Genomic DNA, 22,012 nt, shown 5'->3' with positions numbered 1-22,012 from the left:
GTTTCTGGGCTGCTTCTGGCAGCGGGAGCATCCGCGTCGGCCCGCGTTGAGTACGGAGACAGCTTTCCCTCCCAAATGCTAAAAGACAAAATGTGCGATTGCGTCACACGTCCCCTGAAAGCTTTTCTATTTTTTATTGTCTTCTATTCAATTCAAAATACTTTATTTATCCCCGAAGGGCAATTCAGAAGGACAGCAGATTAATGTTAAAAAACATCATAATAATCATAAATTATACATTTTTGACCATTGTAAGAAAGCAGATTAATACGATGTTTTGCATCGTTGCAGTTTGTGCGATAAAGAGCGGCCTCGGCACAACAGACCTCCCTCTGTCTGCTCATTTGTGCATCTGTGCAGCTCCTCGTCTGATACTGGAGGAGGCCCGTGAAACAAAATGACCATTGTGTCTGAGAACATTGCTGCTAGTTAGCTTCCGCGGAGCATTTCCAAATGTTTGAACGTCCCGAGCGCTCCCTCCCTCCAGCGTTGTCTCCAGGAGGGTGCTGAAAACTTAAAGGGCAGATCATTCTAATGGGCCACGCTGGCCCCGAGGCAGCGGTGCAGCTGTGCAGGGGAGGCAGCCGCAGACGGCTGGACCGTAAATCACGAAGCACCCCTCTTTTCTCCTCCTCCTTCTCCCCCGGTGTCTTTTTAGAGCCCAGAAAAAAACCAAGATGGTCTTTTATGGATTGCTTCAGCCTCTTTAATGCGTTTCATCTGCCGGGGTTTTTCACTGTCACGGCAGAACCTCCGAGCGCTGACTATAGGCCATGCAGGAAGGTACATGCACGCACGGGGCCTGGCAACCACATTAAGGCAGGAGTCGGATGGAACCTTTACCTGTCGGGTCAGTGAGAAGGAGAAGTTGAGACACGAGACAGAGAAAAGACACGGCAGAACAGACCCAGTTTCTGAAATAAAAATTATTTTGAAAAATGGGCCCATGAAATCCTGCATATGCAGCGTCTGGGATGATGATTTCCACAGGCTGCAGAACAGTTTAATCCCATGTTATCACGCGATTATCCAACCGAAACCTCAGCAACAACGATGTGTGCGACGGTGAAACCCTGAACCACAAACACGGTTTGGGTTTCCAATATTATAAATCATTCCAGAGGACGTATCTGGTTTCACTCTGGAAGAATGCGATGTAATAAGTTGTCTGTTTAAGTTGATTTATTTCCATCTGAAGCACAGTTAAAAGTTAAAAGAAAATGTGTTTTTCCACAGAATATATCAGCATCTGTATTTGACATCCAAGGAGAAAAAAAAGTTCTCTTTCTTCGCTATTCTTTCCCTTTTTTCCAAGAAAAAAAAAAAAAAGAAAAAAAAAAAATCCTCTTCTCCTTCTCGAATGCTAAATACCTCTACAGTTTTTCATTTTCTGTCATATTAGCAAAACCAAGCCTTCATTGTACCTCATACAACAACTGAGTCAGAGGGATCTTTAGGCTTCTGACATGCGGGTAGAACCATTGGCTCCTGCCGTTTGTTCAGACCAAAGCCAGCGAGGTGTAAAGAAGCACTTCCTTCATGTGGAGCACGCGGTGTTCCCTAAAGTCAACAGGCAGGGAGTCTGTGAAAGGCTGTGGTTTGTGCTCAGATAAAATCAGCAGGTGAGCAGCGTTCATGTGTGTTTGCTGCAGCTGCCGGGCCTCAGATAACAGGCCGCCTTTGTGTCCGTGGCACAGATGATGCTCACCTTGGATGAGCTCGCTCTGACCTTGATGATAAATCCTGAGTTTAAACACTGCTTTTACAGAGTCACGGCCATTATATGCAAATACGGCCTTATCAGTAACTGTAAACACAGGCATGTAAAACGAGCTAAATCTGGTCTGGCCGCTCCGCTTCGCGTTTTCTCATTGAAGGAATGTTATACGTCACCGCTCCCCTCTGGGTATGTTTGTAATTCATCCTCTGTGGAGAACAAGACAGAAGCAGATAAAGAGAGAATCTTCCACGGGCGCTCTCGCTTTGAACTCCTCTGCCTATTTCATTAGGGCTCATGACTGGCCTGAAGCAAAACGTAATTATTCGTGTCATTCTCCTCTGATTGGCTGAGGCGGTAACAAGCAACTGCTCCTTGTCACTGTGTCGTTTGTATCCTCAGTCGTTTCGGTCCCGTATCCTTTGGACGACTGCTCACGTCTCATTCCCCGCTCCGCAGGCGGCGGCCGCGTGGACCTGGAGCCGCTGCCGTCGGTGGTGACCAGCACGCGGGACGTGGTCCTGGCGGCGGTCATCTGCAGCGCCCTGGCCACGGTGGTGCTGGCCCTGCTGGTGCTGTGTGTCATCTACTGCAAGAGGCAGCTCCTGGAGAAGAAGCCCAGCAGTGAGTGAGAGCGCTCATTATTTGAGTTCCAGGCGCAGTCGTAACGCACGTGCAGCGGCCTCAGGTCATGTGACCTTTAGGGACCTTTACACACCACTGCAGTTGCTTCCTATGGAGGCATGTGGGTTCACGCTGCAGGTTGTTGAGCCCTTCCCTTCCTCAGGTGACAGTAGATTCCCAGTAAAATATGAACTCAGGTCCAAACTTCCACAACAAACACTCACACACTCAGAGAGTCCACAAAGATGGATGAGCAAGATGTCATTGCTCTTTTGTTAGCCACACAAACAGCCAGTCTGTGTGTGATCCCCGACGATGGTTGTTAATAAACCCTGATGCTGCATATTTGTGGGAACTTGTATAATGAGCAGCATTCTTACGAGATTTGTCCCGGGGGAAATAACTGATGACATCATGTTTCCCTGGTAAGCTCACCTGAAACACTGCGCGAGGCAGCCGTTACCAAGGCGATAGTGTGTCTATGGTCTATCGCGATCCAAATATGCACCGCACCCTTCAACCTGAGCACCTACACAGTTTTATTTAATTACGCAAAGGAATTTAAATCAGCTTCGTTTCCCAACAAAAACGGGAACACGAGCGTCAGATAAACCCCACAACTGAAGTCACCCGACAGAAACGACGTCAGCTTCATGCACATCTCAGGTTTAATGTGTTTAGTAGAAGAATCAAACCATTTAAGATTATTATTAGTGAATTTCAAACTAGTAAAAACTACTTTATTAATAGTCACTATAAAGCAAAGAACATTGACGTTTTTGTTACCATAGTGATATGCGATAACATGTGATAACATGTGAAAACCAACTTACCCGCACATTCATTGACTGCGTCCGTCCTGTGTCCTCAGCAGTCTCCCTCAGGTCCCAGGACTGTCCCTACAGCGGGGCCGAGCTGTCCTGCCTGGACCCCCGCTGGCTCCAGGACTTCCCCCAGAACCCCTGCTGCCAGTGCCACCTGGGGCCCGGACACTTCAGTGGTAGGAGCAAATGTCATGCCACGCCCGTGAGTGGTGCGCTCTAAACACTGCTACTGTAAGGTGAGCAACCTTTCTTTGTGTGTGAGGCCTGGGTCCGGTTCACCTGATCCCGTCTCTGTGCTGCGATGAGAGCTACAGCCTGGGCCCAAGCCAAGGCAACAGCCCCTTCCATTCCCAGATGAGCCTCAGTGATGGGTGAGGATGATAAAACAGTATCTGAACGTGTCTGAGGGAGCACACACGCGCTGTAAACCAAACGGCCGAGCAGCTGCTGCCAATAAACTCCAAGTCGCACATGCATTGCTACTAAACACACTGTTTGGTAACACCTTTGTCCAAACTGCCTGGCAACACGAGCTCTGCAAACATACTTCCTCGCTGGCTGCGCTGTAAAACTCCTCAGTGTTTGCTCCACGCGCTGCTGCCTGGGCTGAACTTTTTCAGCTGGTTAATGGCTAAACTCAACATTATACTTATGGTAAACACTGACACTGCAAGCATACACAGCTGCATGCCTCCGGAATGTAAACAAGCTGCACATTACCCATGACTTAATATGTAAGTGGTCCAAACCCCCCTGGAAAAATTCAGCTCATAGAGTAAAACGTTTGGTCCCTTCAACCTGGGCAGATGCTCCGCAGCCCACAAATAGGTGGAGGAGTTTCTATTGCTACCGTAGACATATTTCAATGTATTTAATTACAGTATCTTCTTTTGAAGTGCTAAGAACAAACAGAGTCGTTCTGCATAAAAGTGAAACACCACAGGGTGTGGCTGAGAACTGAGATTCGTGATCACAACCACAGCTTTCTTCGTCCCACTCCTGCAGGAATACAAACCTGGACGAGGAGGGCGCCCGAATGCAGCTGGGAGGACGTTCCACGTCCGCCTGCGAAGAGGGCGGTGGGATGATGACGAGTTCCGCTGCTGCGGACTGCTTCAGGGCGCCGCAGTGCAGCTCCGCGCCGGCAGCGGGACGGGAGGTGAAAGCGGGAGACGACCAGGAGGATGAAGCTCAGGCTGAAAGGTGCAAGTCGGATGAGAGCTGCGCTGAGACTGGGACAGATGCACTTCTCCTCAAACAGCACTCAGCATCTTAGGAAGGTGAGGCGACGCTTCAATATGATTTCTCATATTGAAAAAAATCCATGGACACAAATTTGTGTCACAAAGTAACATAATAAAGCATGTAAAAACCACGGTCCTGATTCAACAGTGTGTCCACGAGAAGCAGCTGGTAAAGGAAACTAAAGTTATTTGATGTAGATAAGACTATCCTGTCTGTGGTCCCCTGGCTGGCTCTGGGTTGATACCTTACTAATCACTGCACGCCTGTATTCCTCTTCCTCCTTTCTAACCAGGATGACAAGGATTTCCTTGGCTCGTGCTCCACCCTTGAACCACCCTGGACTCAACAACGGCCACAGCCAGATTCCGTTTCAGATTACCCACCGGCCCCCTCTCACACACACACACACACACACACACACACACACACACACACACACACACACACACACACACACACACACACACACACACACACACACACACACACACACACACACACACACACAGTATGCAACTACTAGAAGCAACGCTATTAAAAAGAAAACCACATGATACATGCAACACTGAACGTTGAAGCCGCTGGGCCAGAAGGTGAAACTGTATGAAGTTAAAATATCAACTAAAAGCCTTAAAACTGTGGAGAAAAGTGAATCCGAGCGAGCCTCTGCTCCGCCTTAACCTGTACCGCTAGCAGCTGGTGCCATGAAGCTTTTGTGTGTAAAGGTCAAGTTTGTAAAATTTGAGGTTTGAAGAAATGTGTGAGAAATGAATATGTTGCACATTGAAGACAATCTTGATAACAAGGAACAAGTGAAAATGTAAAAAAAGGAATGTAATTGATAAATGTGTTGTAGATACTGTAAAATAGAAAATAGGTCAATATTTTTGTAACACTGTGTTCTCCCCTGCGCTATAGTGTTGATGGTCGTGATTGGTCACTTCCATGTACTTGTAAATAAAAACGTGAAGAAGCTTACATGCCGTACAAATTTGTAGTTTTATTTTTTCTGTTTTTTGTTTGTTAAAAAAGCTTTCAAGTTAAAAAAAAAACAGCTTAAATAATGCAGCTCAAACTAATGGCAGCGTTTTTTCCTGTTACAGGTGGAGTGATTTGAATGTGTAAACTGAAATTTAATGAATCCCTTCACAAACCTTTAGATGGTTCCTAAATTCAACTGAAGTGCAGCCACAGATTCTCTGCTGATTTAATTTGCCGCAGGTTCAGCTGGAAATAGATCAGAGAGGAAAAAAAACATAACAAAATGACAAAAACGCCATGTTGAAGAAACATATCCAAATTCAGTCGAACTGTGGTTTGAGCCACCCAGCATGCTGCGTTCACAGCCTCGGGTCCTCTACTGGAGTTGGGCAAGCAGGGACAGGGATATACTGTATGCTGTCAGAGACAGGCCGTAGCATAGCATGTGATGAAAAAGTCTTATAGTAGTAATATGTGGTAAAAAAACTGTCATAGCATAGGATGTTATCAAAAACAGGCCTCAGTAATGAAGTCTGCTGACATTCGACCCTAAATTATCTGTTTCAAAAAGATTCTGTCATTAGGTCAGAATTAGTTGTAAACAGGTAACATAAACAAAGAAAATCAAGAAAAAATGAAAAGGTTTCATAGATTTTATTGTTTTAAAGTTCAGTGCAGACAAAGTGATGAATTGAATGTATAAAGACACAATTATTTCAGGGTATTAAACAGACAACAGGTGGGCTGCCACTATTATGACTGAGTTTAGAACAGATGGAAAGTGTCAGTAAAAAGGACCATAATCTGCAACAACCAATTTTTACCGTTACCGTAAATTTCAGCAGATTTGCTGCCAATCATCAAATTGTAATAACTGTAGGAGAAAACAGTAATATGTTCATTCAGTTAAGCGTCTGGGTCCAACGTGCATACGCATGTACTACTACTACATCAGTACTAGTGCTCACACATAACAAGAAAGACATATTTCAGCTCTCAGAGTCCATGATGAAGGTCTCAAAGTTCGGGTTAAGCTCAGACACCAGCGCATCCACAAAGTCCTCAATGGTGGGTCGTCTGTTGAGCATCCCTGACACAAGAAACAGAGCCGGGTTTCAGTGTGTGCGAGCCAAAGTCACAGATGCTGCTTTGAACTAGTACAATGTATTATAGGGACTCTTTGATTTTCACAGAACGTTGAGACTTGAGCCTCTTTTAAATAAGTAAGAATCAAAAATGTCCCATTTATGCCTGATAATTAAAAGGTGTGCAGCAAATAGATTTTTCCAAACCACACCCGTGTCAGTTTTCAAACAATGGAGACCTAAAAAGGGTTCATGTTGAAGTATGAGCCAGTGTATAAATATAAATATTTCCTTCAGTGCCTTAATCCAAACTAAAAGGTGCATCATGCATTTGTAGGAGCTTTTACAGGGTGACACTGAGCTCACACCCCTCATTAGACTGTGTTTAAATCCACAGAGTGAGCAAGTCCTGGGAATGTCTGTCTGTGTTTTGAGAACCCGTCTGCCAGCTCATGCATGGAGGCTTCCCTTGATCGCTTTACAATTCAGCTGCACGCCTGCTTTGAAGTCAGTTCATTTCCCCTTGTGTAAATGTCAATGTAAATAAGCCCCCCCCCTTCCTGCATCGGGTCACCTCCAACACACATGCTCCAACACGAACACTAGCACACAAGCGTGTCTGTACAGGCATGAATGGAGACGCAACCAGTTTAACAGGGATCCTGAACACACACACACACACACACACACACACACACACACACACACACACACACACACACACACACACACACACACACACACACACACACACACACACACACACACACACACACACACACACAGTTGTGTTTCACATCTACATGGGGACTCCCTGGCCCCTCACCCTACTCCTAACTATCACAAATAAGCAGGTAGGTAGAGTAGGCATCTACTGGCCCATGTGTATGGACTGATAAGTACGTTATGGGTGACAACATCCGAAGCCAGTGGGACGTCTAAGAAACGGAGCACACAGTTGACCTCGTGTGAGATCACCACGGGGGCATTATCATCTCCTCTTACCACCCGGTCGCACCCTGCCCCTTGGCTACAAAATGATACCAGTGTGGAAGGTCCACAACCACAAAGCCCTTGGATCCCAGAGAACAAGGCAGCCACATCAAAGCGATGATAACCAAGCCTAATGATAAGGAGCTGCAGGACGTTTTCCTGTGACCACTCTTGAAGTGTATGATGTCTGAAGAACATTTTCAAGTGCAGACCACCTACAACAGCACTAATAAAGGTTGATTTATGATTATGATTTATGTTGAATTATCTTTCAAAGACAAAATATATGTAATGTCTCCTTTATTCATTGTCTTTTTTATCTCTGAACAGGACAGATTTAAGGCGGTTGATGTAGATTAGACCTCTGTCTGTTTATTTACATTTCATTTACTGGTAGGTGTATAAATTATTATTACTCTATTAATATTACTGTAGACTATTACTGTAATCTGCTATCGTAAACTATTACTTTAAAGTACTACTGTAATATACTACGTAAACAATTATTGTAAACTACTACTGGTTACACAACTGTCATTAATTGGTACTGGCTTTTCCACAGAGCAAAGCATCTGTCTCAACACTACACCTCATCTGCTGCTGTTTTTCTGTTTTCAAGAAGACAACGTGGATTCCAAAGAATCTGGAAGGCAGCTCGTCAGCTGAACCAAAGCAGCCTCACCAGCTTCTCATCACTAACAGCTCACGGTGTCAGCACCTGAGTCTCACATCGCGACCCGGAGCAGCCAAATCAAGGAATCACCAACACGCAGTGAGGAGAGATTCTTTTCCCAGATCCATGGGAGCATTTACGAGGAATGCACAGATAACCTCAAAGTCATAACAACACTGTGGAGGAGTAACCGATCAGAGAAGCTGTTTTTATGGATGCACACAAGGAGGTGGGGCTGAGAAGGACAAAACAGGTGAGTGGGTACGGCCATCACGAGGGGGAACAAATGCTGTTCCAGATAAAGGTGTAAAGTAAACTATCAGGAAGTGTGCGAAGACCTCTATACACCAGCTATAGACAGCAGACACAACCTACTAACTGTTGTATCACCAAACATATTTTTGTTCACCTGTTGATTTACCCAGTAACAAAAATACATTTTAAAATGTAATTTGTGTAAGAACACAATCAAATGAGACCTAACAATCAACATGCATATTTTGGTAACTAATAAACTCCTAATAAAAAAAAATTGACAAGTAAAATAGATAAATCACAAAAGCACGGCAGGCAGACTGGTTTTGATAATCACAAGGAGGTGGTTAGTTTGTGATGATTCCATAAAAAAGGCAATATAAAACTATAAATAAAGTCATGTACAAAACAATAGATGCAGTAAACGCAATAGTGAGCTGCAATTACTGTGTAATAAATGGAACCAGATTTGATTACAAGAGAAATTTTATAGCCTGGGAATAAGGTCAGGTGATGTTTTGGAAAAAAGTTTATAGTATGTAATAGACGTGTAATAACCTGAAATAAGTAACATAAGTAACAAAAGAATAAGTAATTAGTTATTACAGTAACAGAAATTAGGCTAAATCATGGAAACTATCAAAGTAATAACTATGTAGTAGGTTGTATGAGCAATGAGTATAAATATACTCATAAACTATAATAGCAGGATAAAGCAGGCAAAAACCACAGGGGTGACAAAGCAGAAAAACCAGAGTCAAAGTGAGTCAAAGTGAGTGTAGGCTGTGCTTTGTGCCCATTGTTCGGAGAGATGTGGGACAGAAGATCCGCTCATATTTCCATCCATAATATCATTGGCCCTGAGCAGCGAGGCCTCGACTCGGTACAGTAAAATCTGGGCCTGGTACAGTATGTGACTCGAATGGCTCAACAGAGTCAGGGCAAAACAGCAGGGAGTCAAATAATGAACACCACATCTAAAATGACTGTATTTTAGATTTAGGCTCTGGAACAGAGCAAATCTGAAATTGGCTAAAAGTAACAGTCCTTCAGGAACACGTGCACAGAATGCTATGTCCATTTGCTTCAGGGGGCGGTGGGTGATGGCTATCAGTCAAATGAGGATCTTTGAGTCTGGCAAACAGCTCTGAGTCTGAGTAATGACAGCTCTGGGGACCGGAATTCGGGCTCAATGTTTCATAATTGCTGCCCAGTGCTAGCTGAAGTTTTCAAACAGAAAACTGGGAGCGAGCTGTCCGATGAACTAGGATCTACTAAAGGAGGATCGCTGCTTACTTGCAAGAAAGTGGCTGTGAAGACGGTTACACAACTGTCATTAATTGGTACTGGCTTTTCCACAGAGCAAAGCATCTGGAACCAACCCATGAAGTGTTCTTTTGGCTCCGAGCACAAATAAAGTGCGTGCTTCTATTTTTACCTGTGGCATCTATTGTGGAATAAATTAGCTCTGTTATGTGACTCGTCTTGAACCAAACAGAGGCCTCAGCACAAACTGGCTGGCGTTGATCCCATGTGTTTGTCTGCAACCGGGAAGAGCGGCGTTTTTTTCCACGGTCCGTTTACAATGCGAGCGCACACCGAGTTCTAGGTCCGGCTTCCACATTTCTGCTGCTTTAGTAGCCGTGTGGCTGCTGCTCATAACCATTCGAAACATGTCAAGGTGTGAAAAGCTGTTACTTCTGTCACACCTTAAGGCAAACCATGGGCTCACCGCCTCTGTAATTACACCTTTGAAGTTCAGGAAGCTTTTTCTATGAACCACACTTAAGACAGGCCCAGAAAGCAAGCACGACAAGGGTGATGACAAACACGCACTGCAAGGTTGAGAAAGTGCCTTCATGAAGAAAACACTGCAATCCTGCCAAGCTCAACAACCTTAAAGCTTAGTACACTCACATTTTTCCACAAAATAAATTTGCATGATTATGCAACACTCCACAATCTGAAAGTCTAAGGATTCAATAGTGTGCTGTGAGCAAGTGCTGTGAATAATACATTGTGCAGCTTTATAGCAGTGGGGTTTATCCAGCCCTGTCCTCTACTGGAAACCAGTGCCACCAGCAGGCTGCACCACTAGGCTCCTGGGGTTTTGTTAGCAGCTCAGTCGAGCTGGCCCCACACAAAAACACCTACAGCAGCACATTCATTTTCTGCGTTTGCTGATCACAACGGTGGGAACGCTCTGGGCCCATGAAAGCGCTCTCTGTAGCAGGAGCCCAGGTTCAGTCCAGTCAGTCGGTCGCCTTTCATTCCCTTCTTCCCTTTCTAACTTCTCCTCCGACTCACTTGCTCAGCCTCAATGCGGCTCGCCCGGGGTTTAGTGCCCAGGTTTACATTTCAACACAGTCTTTCCCGGGACATCCAGTAGCGGCAGGGAGCCGTGCAGATAAAGACTGGCCTCTGATTGGCCTTTGCTGGAGCCTGCTCCAGTTCCCAGTGTGCTCCTGTGCCTCTACCACCTTGCCAACGGGAATTGAGGGGAAATGTTACACTATTTACGGTGCAAGGGTCTTTGTATGAAAGTATTATGTGTAAAGGGGATCTGGATCTGGTGTCATTCCTCTAGTCTTCTGGGCTCGTTAGGTCTAAACTCTGCTTAAGAAAGAGAGGGACCTGTGTTTATTAGCTTGAAAATCATTTTCACAAATATAAAGGTGATCTTAACATTATAATTGCAGGTGGGCAGACTAAATTGTGTTTTACAGGACACAAACAGCGCTACTGGCATCATCGTAAATAAACTGTTAGTATTTTATTAGGCTGTGGAGATTTTCCAGCCCTGAGGTCTGTGCACTGACTGTTGGCTGGGAAAGGCAAGCAGATGGATGAATATGACCACGACAAAAATTCTGCTCACAGTGACTCGGCCTATAATTAGAGTAGCACCCGCTTCAAAGAGAGCCACAAAGGGAAATATTGTCAGTTCAACAACGGTTAATTGGACAGCGGATCCAATAACAAGGATCTGATCTGTTGGTGGCTGTAATTCCAGTGGATGGGTGCTGCCTCGCTAGGAGCTGTCAGAGAGACAATCTGACGGAGGCGTCCCTTACGCGTCCCTTAGAGATTTACAGTACACTCCCAAATGTCACCCGATATTAGTACTCCCTCTCACCTTCTCCTTTGTTATCCTGTCCAGACATGCCACAGAGAGCGCACAAGAAGGGGAGGAGGAAATGACGGGTGGGATAAAGCACGAGGCCCATCCGGACAACGTTTTGCTGTATTATTTTAGCATGTCTACATGCGGACACCTACTAATCAGTATACAAAACAAAGCACATCACATCTGCAAAGCTGAAGGGTTATGAATAGCTTTGCTGGAGTAGGATGTGCAGCTGGGACCTGAGTCAACCGGTCCTGACACAGCTGTGCGCTGCGTTGACTAAGCTCCTGTAAACAAAGGTAAGAAGCCATGGGAGGTGTCCGCTGTTAAATGTATGCTATTGTTGCTCAGGTACAGCAGAATGGGCCCAACCACAACGGCAACAGCTGTGGACTAACCTGACTGAGAGACTCAGAGCTGCCTCTGTCTGATGACACACTCAGGTTAATAGTGAGATTCCCCTCGGGTGATGGATGATGAGCGTGCTGAAAGCACGTCTCAGTTCTACTTAATGTAAAAATTCCCTGCTGACTCAAATTATTGCTACTGAAACACAACATTTGGTGAGACGTGCTGAGTCACCTTCCACCATCAGCATGGGCTCCTTCGCTCCCCCGTGGGCCAGCATCTCCCGACGGTAACGCTCGCCCATGTCCCTGACGGAGACAAAGAGAGGTAAGAGACGAGGTTACAGAAACCTGTAATCCTTTCATACGCCAAGGGCCAAGTCTCCAAAGCTTGTTCACAGCAGACAGGTGACAGAACTCTGACAGTCAACGCAGTCTCAGTGCTGCAGGGCTTGAGTCCAAGCGGGCTTGTGTTTTCCAAAGCGTAGCCTTTGCGCTTTGTTCCGAGGCAAATGCCTGTTGTTTTATTAGTGGACGCCTGCCATGCTCACCTGTTTAAAGGGTCCTGAGCGAAGCACTGCTTCCACACCATGGAGGCGACGGCGCGGGACATGAGGTAGGAATAGTATTTGGCTCCGTAGCCAACCAGGTGGCTGAATCTCTGCTGCCATGCCTGCGCCAGGAAAAAAAAGAGTTTAAGTTGAGCATTAGGATTTAAAATATAGACAAACGTGCAGAAGTGCCAAATGAGGAGATAACAGTGAGCTGGCAGGTTTGGTAAACATTATTTTTTCCATTTCGGTTCCTTGCACTGACTTCTGAGATGTCGCTAACCCCCAACCTGCCACTTCCTACTTTAAAGAATAAAACATGGAAATTCCTAAATGCTAAAAAGCCCCTTTGTCAGGCCCTTCTCTCCTGTAGTCGCCTAAGGGGCCCCATTCTATATCTATAAAGGCACACTCCTTTGTGATGTCTGCAAACAGGAACTCTGGGGGAATTCAGCTGGCAAACACTCAAACATTTAGCCTGTTAGAGGAGACAGCAGCAGCCATAGTTAATAAAATCATAACAGACTGCAGACGCCTCCCTTCCATCTCCCATGTTTAAAGATAAGGGTGTTAATGATTTATAATGCAACTGAAAGTGTTCTTATGATGTGGATCACAGGATGGAGTAAGTATGTAGCAAATCCTGTCCATTTATCTTGACATTAAACTTTAAGTGTGCGTCTTTAAAAATAAAAACATTGTATACACTGTTCTTGCTATGACCCCACAGATGCTGGAGAGCTTTAAGGATGCTCATCCTCACCACTATAGCAGATAACTCAGTTGTTCGGTCTGGTCTTTTAGACCCAACAGCATTAAAAATGTTTAGGCTCCTAAGTGTCGACTTGACAAAGGTCTCCTGCGCCGCTCAGACTTTAATAAGAGTAAATAGTCCCCCTGAGAGGAAACGATGGCTATGCAGCTGCAGGGAAGCTGAAGTGAAGTGAGTCTGCTGCTGTGTTCAGCGATGATGCAGTGCCTCAGGTCATGCAGGTTGGAAGTCTGTTTTCGCCGTTTAGTCTGATTCAAGCTAAAAAGCGCTGGACATGATTTTATAAAAAGGTTGTGGATCAAGACAAAGGTTCTGTGTTTTAGAATCTATGAGAAAAGCAGACGTTTTCAGTGCCACTGTTAAGATGCTTTTAACAAAACTCATCATTAGTTGTCACGTAAATAATTTTTGACCTTCCTTCGTTTTAAACTCGCGGCCACAGTGGGCCACATGTCAGTCAGATATCTTTTTGATCTTTGCACACAAAGGACACAAAGTCAGCAGCGGCTTTTACTCTCTTCCTCTCGTGTCATAGAAGAAGATTTTGTTTTTTACAGTTTAAACTTGTGGGGTTTTTGTTTGTGAAACTAAGCTGCAGCTACACATCATAACAGGAGAAGGAACCATCGATTCAAGCCAAAAGCTGCACAAAAAAAAGTATCAGCCAAAACAGCTGAACATTTTGCTTTGTGCCATTTATTTCCAAATATTATCTTCGGCTCAAGAGTGAACATGTGGTCTGGATTACTCACAGCTGATCCTCGCTCTCAACGCGCAGCAGGAATTGAAAGGCGCGCTCTATAAACCATACACATGTCAGCGTCACCGTAATGTTTATAATCTGTTGCGCTCTGAAACCTATTAGCCACTCGAACGTCTGCCTCGCTCTGGAAACTATTCCTCAGGTGGTTTTCCATGAGGACAAGCAGAGGGAAAGATTCAGAGGGATCATTAAAGAAAAACAAGAGTGCCTGTCACCGACGGATCTAAACAAATCTGTTTTTACTAGCTCTGATCCAATAATGATCCCATCCTTGATATTGAAGCACTGCAATCATTTTCAGTTCAAATAAGGAAAGCGATCCTGCTGCGGTTAGCGCAGAGGTGAAGTGTCTGCTAGAGTTTTCAGAGTGGTTTGAAAAGCTGCGGAGGAACGACTGCGACAGTGGGAAACTATAAAACATACTAAACCGCTGTCTCTGCGGAGGCCGCTACAAAGCAGGACACAAGTAAAAGTGTGGGAGGACTCCTGCGAGGAGAAACGCCGGCCAGGATGCTGAGGTCTGGGGGAATATACAGCGGTTCTGTAATCTCTATTCCTGACGGCACCCCACATAATTATACGGCCCAGAGTAAATGCTCTATGAAGGCCATTCCTGGCTAAATTACGACTGTTTTTGATTCCCCTCTCCCCCGCCCGTCCCCGTACCCTCACCACAGCGTTTTTCATTAAAGGATTGTGAGAAAGAGTTTCAAATATTTCCCCCAGGGAGGGCACATTTAAAGTATGCTTCTGCTTTGTTATTTAAGCAGGGCTGCAAAAAAAAAGGCTTTAATCCCTTAAATGCTGCTGTGCCTGGGTAAAAGATATAAAACCGGAGAGAAAGAGAGGAACGGAAGGCGAGAAGGAGGAGTAGAAGGCGAAACGTCTCCTCAGGTCTGTGCAGCAGAAGAGAGAGAGAGAGAGAAAGAGAGAGAGACAGGCAAGGAACGTTCCTCAAATTATAATCAAAGACAGTAATCCAATACAAGCCAGCAACTCAAATCAAAGTAAAAAAAAATTGAAGCTTAAAAAAGTACCGTATTGGGCGTGTAAGGCAAGCCATAGAACTTCTGCTGCATCTCTTGCAGAATTTCTGTGGTGGAGCAGTTTAGAGGTTTGCTGTGGTAGATCTGGTCCAAGGCTGCATAGAAAATCTGACCAGGAACAAAAAAAGCAAACAAATGGAAAGAACTTTAAATAGATGCAGCCAATAATTTCTAAAGGCCAGAAACAATCTAAGGATTTTAAATGAACCTTGTTCTTTGGTTTTATAATGAGAGACATTTACTGTTACCCCCCAGCAAGGTTTGGTGTGTTGTCACTGCGAGCTTTTTCACTGACTGAACTAATAGTTTGCCATAGTTGCCTTTTCAAAGCGATGAGAGGGTCTGGCTAGTGCGCCGTTTGTACCTGCAGCTGGGTGTCTGCAGCTCCGCACACCTTCTTTGACTCGCAGAGCCGAGCCACCATGCTCTCAGGCAAAGGCTGGGGAGACAGTAACAAAGACAACACTGTCTCAGTGACGTATCAGTGTCCATCAGTAAGATTTTTTGCTGTCACACTAAAAGAAATTAGGACAGGGACCCTAAAAAAAGACATAGTGGTTAGTGTAATTACAGTTATGATGTAGTGCAGCTTGATTTATAGGACTGCATTTATACTAGTCTAAGGGATTCGTCGTACTTGTCCAGTTTCATAATGACGTGCAAACTGGCTGATGACTCGATAGTCAGTGGCAAAGTACTCCATGAGGATGGAAGGGACTTCAGCAAAGTCTGTGGCACATCTGGTTCCTAGAGGAACAAACACAAGCAGGGCTCATTCAGACACATGACCCACTGCGTTCCTTGACACGAGACAAAATAAGAAACAGGCACTTGTCTTTACACCGATATTACGCTAGTACAACATGACACAAAAAAAGATATTCTGAGAAGTGGAAAGTATAGTGTTGGGTTACTGGTACGACAAGTGTTGTGAGCAGCCACAACTTTAACTCAAGCAGCGTGTCTAAACATGGTGTCCACTAAAGGAACAGACAGTAGAGTTAACAGATACTATTATTAGTGTGAAACAACTACTTTAGGCGTCTTAAGTTACCTGAGAGGGTTTCCATCAACATTATCTGACAAGTGACACAGTGTCAAGTGACAACTTTGGAGCCTGAGTATAATCTAAGCCCCTCCTCCAGGCTTTCACGCACATTTGCTCTCAATTGTCAATCCAGCTATGAATAACTCTGTATTCAACGACATCATTCTACCCTGTGACATTTGGGGAACTGCACAGCTGTTGTTTCCCTTGGATTGCTTCTAATTTGCTGAAATGCTAATGGGTGAATTGTTGAATAAAACGTGATATAATCCATGTGTGTAAACACAGCCGAATTGTGCGGCGTGTCCTGTCCTCCGCCTCACCCGTCACGTGCTGGTAGCGGGTCCGCCCCAGCATGGAGTGCATGGCGTGCCCCATCTCGTGGAAAAGGTTCTCCATCATGCCTGGACTGAGCAGCGTGGGGGCGCTCTTGGTGGGGTGGGGCAGGCTCAGCATCAGCACCACAACCGGCAGCTGGTACTGGCCCGTTTCCTGACACCAGCGGCCACCACGGATGGTGAAGTGACAGTCCTGAGAGAAAGAGGGGGTGATGAGAGGAGAGGAACCAGGAGAAAAGTGTCCACGCTGTACTAATGCATTCATTAAATAATAACTGCTTCAGCTTTTGTTTTCCATTGACTAATATCTCAGACTGCATAACATTTAGCATTACACAGATTCATGTCATTCAATGTAAAAGCACAATTAGTATCAATGTTCTTATTTGTCATTCTATCAGCCAGACATTCTTTCAAAGGGACACGGTTGAGTCAGTGAGTGCATGAACACACCTGGTGAGGTTTGTTTGGTCGTTGGAAAAAGTCACAGTAGATGTATCCCAGTAATCCCTCTGCATCGTGTACCACAGCCTACACACACACACACACACACACACACACACACACACACACACACACACACACACACACACACACACACACACACACACACACACACACACACACACACACACACACACACACACACACACACACACACACACACTACAAGGTCAGTAAAATGTCTTTGGTTTAAAATACAACATGAATCAAAAACCCGCATTTTGGCAGCATTCTGTGAGATTTACCAGTTTGCGAATGTCTTCGCTCCACACCTCTCCGGCGCTGGGCTGTTCAGACATGAGGGAGACGCCATACAGCTGGGAGAAGAGGTTGTTTAATCCGTCCATACAAGCTCCCAGGGACAGATACGGACTGTACAAACTGGGCTCGATATTGTACCTGGCAACGACAAAACAACCCTCAAAAAAATCCTAAAACTGAAAACAGAGCCAGAACTGATATTTAATATTCTTTCTCCAACATATAGTGAAGGTACAGATGCTATATATAAAACTAGGAAGACCGCAAAATATCCTGCATTACTGTATATATTAGTACTGATCAGTGAGTGGTTCAAATGGGTTTTTAATTAACACTAATTCACCCATTTCACAACCAATTAAGTTTTACAAACTATTACATTGTTACAAAAGGTTCATCTCATCTCGGTGAATACATTGTTTAAAAAAAAGGAAGATTATTTAGTATTTCTGTTATTTCACTGGCTACTGAGTAGTCTAAAAGCATCTGTCTGCATCTGGTCTGATGCCACTGAAGCTTAAATTCACTGCATTCATGCTGCTATAAGGGACCTTAGAGAAATACAGGAACGGCACTTGAACACCATTGAAGTGTCTCTGCTGACTGAGGGCCAGCATGAGGGAAGGATCAGCTAACAGATCTCATCCATTCCTGTCCAGGAACACTAAGAACAGTCACCGACACACACACACACACACACACACACACACACACACACACACACACACACACACACACACACACACACACACACACACACACACACACACACACACACACACACACACACACACACAAATGTGAAAGACACATTGGGGATCTATAACGTCTGTCATAAACATTAAATTCAGGGTTCCATCTGGCCGACGATGGTTTTAGTCCTTTGTGAAAAACAGATATTCACCTGGAGTGAAAACAACTTGATTTTGAATCCGACAGCTGAACCGGTTATTTAATCTTTAAAGGGAGGGGGGGGTGAAGTCTCATTAAAAATTACATGAAGAAGAGACTGATGTGGGGCAACAACACCAGCGTGGATCAAAGCAAAGATCTGTCGAAGTTGAGTGATTAAAAGGCTACTGCTAGAAAACAGACGGGGTTTAACCTCTACTGCACCTTTTGGTAACATACAACACCTGAAGAAGAGCTGGGAACAATTAACAGCCCATAACATACTGTATAAAGTTACAACCATCTGAAACCACCACAGAGATCACCGATCAACTTGTCCTCATCTAATAACAGTGGGCTGGTTAATGGGATCTCTAATTCTCACCTTTCAGCACGCAAGACACCACTGAGGAACTGATGATCCCAGGGCATGAGCTCCTACAATTTACAGAGCATGTATTCACAAAGATTTCAGACAAAAGAAGACAAATCTTACTCATTTTAAACTGAGTGAATGACACAGCTAAACATTTTATTCATTAAACCTTAAAATGGTTACTGATCATTACTGATTATATGCTCGCTAGGAGAAACTGAAGCATAAAATTACTTTGTATAGAAGGACCACCACCAACAACAGAACACTCACACTATTACGAGGGTTGAGTTTCTTCTTCATTTGCCTCATCATCTGAAAGTCTTTGGCTGTTCTTTGAGATAAAAGGAAAAACACGAAAACAAGTTAACTGACTGGAGGCATTCATTCCAGTCCCTCTCCACTGGGGCTGAAGCCTATCCCAGCATGCATTTGGCTGAAGGCAAGGATCCACCTTGGACAAGTTGCCAGGCTAAAAGGCTCATATTTATACTTGTGGGTAATTTCGAATCTCAGGTCCAAATGATTTGCATATTTTGGATTGTCTGAAGATTCCCAAGCACCCAGAACATTTTGGCAAGAATAACCTTGTTAAAGGAACTTGCGCTCAACTATTAGAAGAAACAACGATTTAATAGAGACATTAATGACAACAATAAATGATTAACAACTGCTGAGGCAGCCAAACAAAAGACTACCTGTCAGATAGCTTGTCTGTTAACAGCTGCAGAAAGCTCATCACTGTCTCTGCAAAGAACAATAAAACAAAGCTACATCATCATCTAAAACTGTCAATGCACAGTTGCCAAATTGTTTAGGTTAAGAACCAGAGGCAAATAATAAGAATAATGTCTGTAACATGCATTTTACCAATAGAGACCATATTATGTCAACATTGATGTTATTCATAGTCATATACTCAAGTGTCAAATAAAATGATTTGTTTCCCAATAAAACATGAATTGTGCAATTGTGACAATTATTGTATTAGTAACTATTATGAATCTGACCTGGTGTTTCTGCCATTGTTCCCTTTAGAGCCCTGTGTCCATAAGACTCGTAGCCAACCAGTTGGGCAAGTTTGTATCTGCATTTCAGCAGCTCGTCCAGACACTCCATCAATTCTGCATTAGGATAGAGGTAAATTCTGTAGGCTATCTCTCGCACCTGCATGTGAAAGATGGGACAAAGTTTAAACAAATTATGCCTAAGCAACTTATCAAGGACATAAAAGTCTAGAAAAAAATTGCAGATAAATGAATTATTGTAAAATAAAATAATATTATAATGTTAAATAATAATGTTATAAACAATGTTTATGTGGCTGTAGGTTTAGCTGAACATTTTAAATTACTATAATTATATTGAGGCAAAAGACACAAATGAAGCTACATTCGAGTGGATTAGAGTCTCTCAGAACCTCTAAAGCAGAAGAATTTCAGCCGGCCTGTTTTGAGACTGTTATGTGGCAAAGGCGCCACCTGCTGATCAAAAAGGAGACATGTTCCAATAACTCGGTCTATAAGTACATACCAAGTCATCAGGGGACTCTGCATGTAATCCCCCGATTTGGATGAAGCTTCCTTCATTATCAAACTGCATCTGTAGATGTGAAGGGATCACAGAGGATGCAATCCTGTTGGGCATGTGAGAGCCCACTAGAAACTCATTATTCAGGTTTAGCAGCTTTGTGTGCAGAGAAACTGCCTCCTCCCGCTGCACAGAAAAGTACAGTTAATATATTACAATGTCATAATGTTGTCTTTATCATAAGTTGACACACAAACATGCAGACGCCTTAAGGTAAATATGAAGCCAAACCAGATTGTCGTCCAGATGAATTCCACTGATTTCAAAGTCAAACATGAACAACTCTGCCACTCGCCTAATGAAATAAAAGAAAAATCCATGTTTAAATCTGGCATGATATCGATATAAAACTTTGATACAAATATCATTCTAAAATAAATAACTGAGGAATTTGGTAAAATTACCTTGTATCAGAGTCCAGCTGAGCCACAATGTCTGGGTCGTCCAGCAACCTTTTCAGGCTCTTGCATAACTCAACGTTAGTGTTCAGCCTGAAAAGTACATTCAACAACTGTCTACAGCATTTGACAAGCGATACTCTACTGATGCTTGATTTGCTAATATGCTAACATGCTAATAATGCCCGTGCAGCTATAAAAGAAACTTTGTAAGTGTGCGATTAGTAAACGTTTTCTTACTTTTCCACAACTGTGCCAACCTCTATGCAGGTTCTCTCTGCGGCCTCACGGAACGATGGATCTGGATGAGCCACTTTTACAAAGTCTGCCTAGATATGGGGAGAATAATGAATTTTAACAGAACCCTTTATTGCTTAGCGTAATAATGGCATGTTTGCTCATTATATTGAAAAGTATGTTCAAAATTAGAAAATGGTATTTTCCTATATAACATCTGACCATGACCACATTTTTTTAACGTTTATGCCAATGTCATAATTTAAATCCTGAATGTTAGGGCATCGAATAAGTACAAATATGGATAATAGAAAAATAATCCTGTATCTGTATATGTGCATATTGATCAAGATTCCCTGGTAACAAATGAATTACAAATAACAGCTGGATAGTTTGAGCTTTTAGGCAAAGCACACCAGTTTAAAAAGATATTGTTTCTTTATTTCAGGCATTGTTTAATGTTTAGGTGTTGAACTCACCAAATCAGCCACTTTACACAGAGCATCTGAGAGCCGGTCAAAATGCTGGACTGTCTCGCCTCCAGGAGGACAGGTGCACACCTTTCCCAGCAGGAGTTCTGTGTCTTCCAGAGCTCTGTTTGCAGCAACCTGGAAGCCTGCAGGGCAACTCAGCTCTGGCACTCCAAACAATCCCTGCAGACCAAAGACCACACAAACGATTGACGATCACAACTTTCAGCTCTTGCAAATCAACATTTACCTTATTTTACGTAGTGTGTGGCGTTAAGTGTTACAGCCCTTTTTTCCAGTACAGCGACACTAACCACGCTTTTCTCAAACCGGTCCAGTCTCCGGTGAGGCTTGGCATTGAACGCAGCTCCAACGGGTGACCACGTTGTGACATTTCTCTTAACGTGCGTCCACACGCTTTTGTGCTTCACAAAGCAAAGTAGCCTTTTACACGCAGACATGCTGTACTAAATCTGCTAGGTGCGTCTCCTCAATGTCTAACGAAGCTTGTAGTACTGAAAGTGGTTGACAGAGGACATGCTAAGGTTTAGCTTCAATATTAGCTTGATTGCAAAGACCGGAAATGTAAATCGTCTTTAAGCTTTAACATACTATACACCTTTTTCTTCTTATGGAATATACAATATAACTGCTGGTGAGTCATGTATGCACCGTAATTGTCAAAGCAATAATACAAACACTTCACATGTTCGCTGTCTCTGTTAAAGCAAATCTAAATAACGGTTCACGATGGTACTTTGGCGAAAAAAACATGTGTCCGCATAAGTTATAAATGTAATGACCTTTATTGCGAATAAAATATTGCCGTGTTCTCTATATAAAGTGGAATAATTTTCTAGTTTATTGTTCAACGGTACAATACAAAAACTAATTCT

The 22,012-nt window shown here is 43.8% G+C and overlaps 2 protein-coding genes across 6 annotated transcripts in view; one reads left to right on the top strand and one right to left on the bottom strand.

Annotated features, from left to right (window-relative positions):
* The window catches only part of tnfrsf19 (tumor necrosis factor receptor superfamily, member 19), an 11,876-nt gene extending 6,488 nt beyond the window's left edge, over positions 1 to 5,388 (top strand). The window contains exons 6-10 of one of the 4 annotated variants that reach the window (XM_055514041.1): positions 2,120 to 2,341; positions 3,216 to 3,341; positions 3,428 to 3,536; positions 4,171 to 4,445; positions 4,703 to 5,388. In XM_055514041.1, the coding sequence (XP_055370016.1) occupies positions 2,120 to 2,341; positions 3,216 to 3,341; positions 3,428 to 3,536; positions 4,171 to 4,441 (728 nt within the window). In that variant the 3' untranslated portion in view covers positions 4,442 to 4,445; positions 4,703 to 5,388. Of the gene's footprint in view, positions 1 to 2,119; positions 2,342 to 3,212; positions 3,342 to 3,427; positions 3,537 to 4,170; positions 4,446 to 4,702 lie in introns of all 4 variants that reach the window. The other 3 variants (XM_055514040.1, XM_029170921.3, XM_029170922.3) reach the window with 3 other exon arrangements.
* Positions 5,176 to 21,865, bottom strand: LOC114867844 (mitochondrial intermediate peptidase-like). 2 transcript variants are annotated; one of them, XM_055514037.1, is made up of 19 exons: positions 21,431 to 21,865; positions 21,126 to 21,299; positions 20,650 to 20,738; positions 20,416 to 20,502; positions 20,243 to 20,306; positions 19,955 to 20,137; positions 19,432 to 19,588; positions 19,120 to 19,168; positions 18,695 to 18,755; positions 18,431 to 18,483; positions 17,139 to 17,292; positions 16,843 to 16,920; positions 16,375 to 16,582; positions 15,641 to 15,750; positions 15,368 to 15,442; positions 14,995 to 15,111; positions 12,423 to 12,544; positions 12,107 to 12,180; positions 5,176 to 5,637 (listed from the first exon to the last, which is right to left on the bottom strand). In XM_055514037.1, the coding sequence occupies exons 1-19, from the start codon at positions 21,575 to 21,577 to the stop codon at positions 5,618 to 5,620; spliced, it is 2,022 nt and encodes a 673-aa protein (XP_055370012.1). In that variant the 5' UTR covers positions 21,578 to 21,865; the 3' UTR covers positions 5,176 to 5,617. The 2 variants fall into 2 exon arrangements, with proteins under 2 accessions (XP_055370012.1, XP_029026753.1); XM_029170920.3 differs by lacking the exon at positions 5,176 to 5,637 and adding an exon at positions 6,031 to 6,481 and having other exon boundaries at positions 21,431 to 21,864.
* Positions 21,866 to 22,012: the final 147 nt, after the last annotated feature.

The sequence above is a fragment of the Betta splendens genome, chromosome 13 (assembly GCF_900634795.4).
Source record: "Betta splendens chromosome 13, fBetSpl5.4, whole genome shotgun sequence".
NCBI classification, from domain to species: domain Eukaryota; kingdom Metazoa; phylum Chordata; class Actinopteri; order Anabantiformes; family Osphronemidae; genus Betta; species Betta splendens.
Note: the sequence above shows the minus strand (reverse complement) of the source record. Positions and strands in the feature narration are given on the sequence as shown.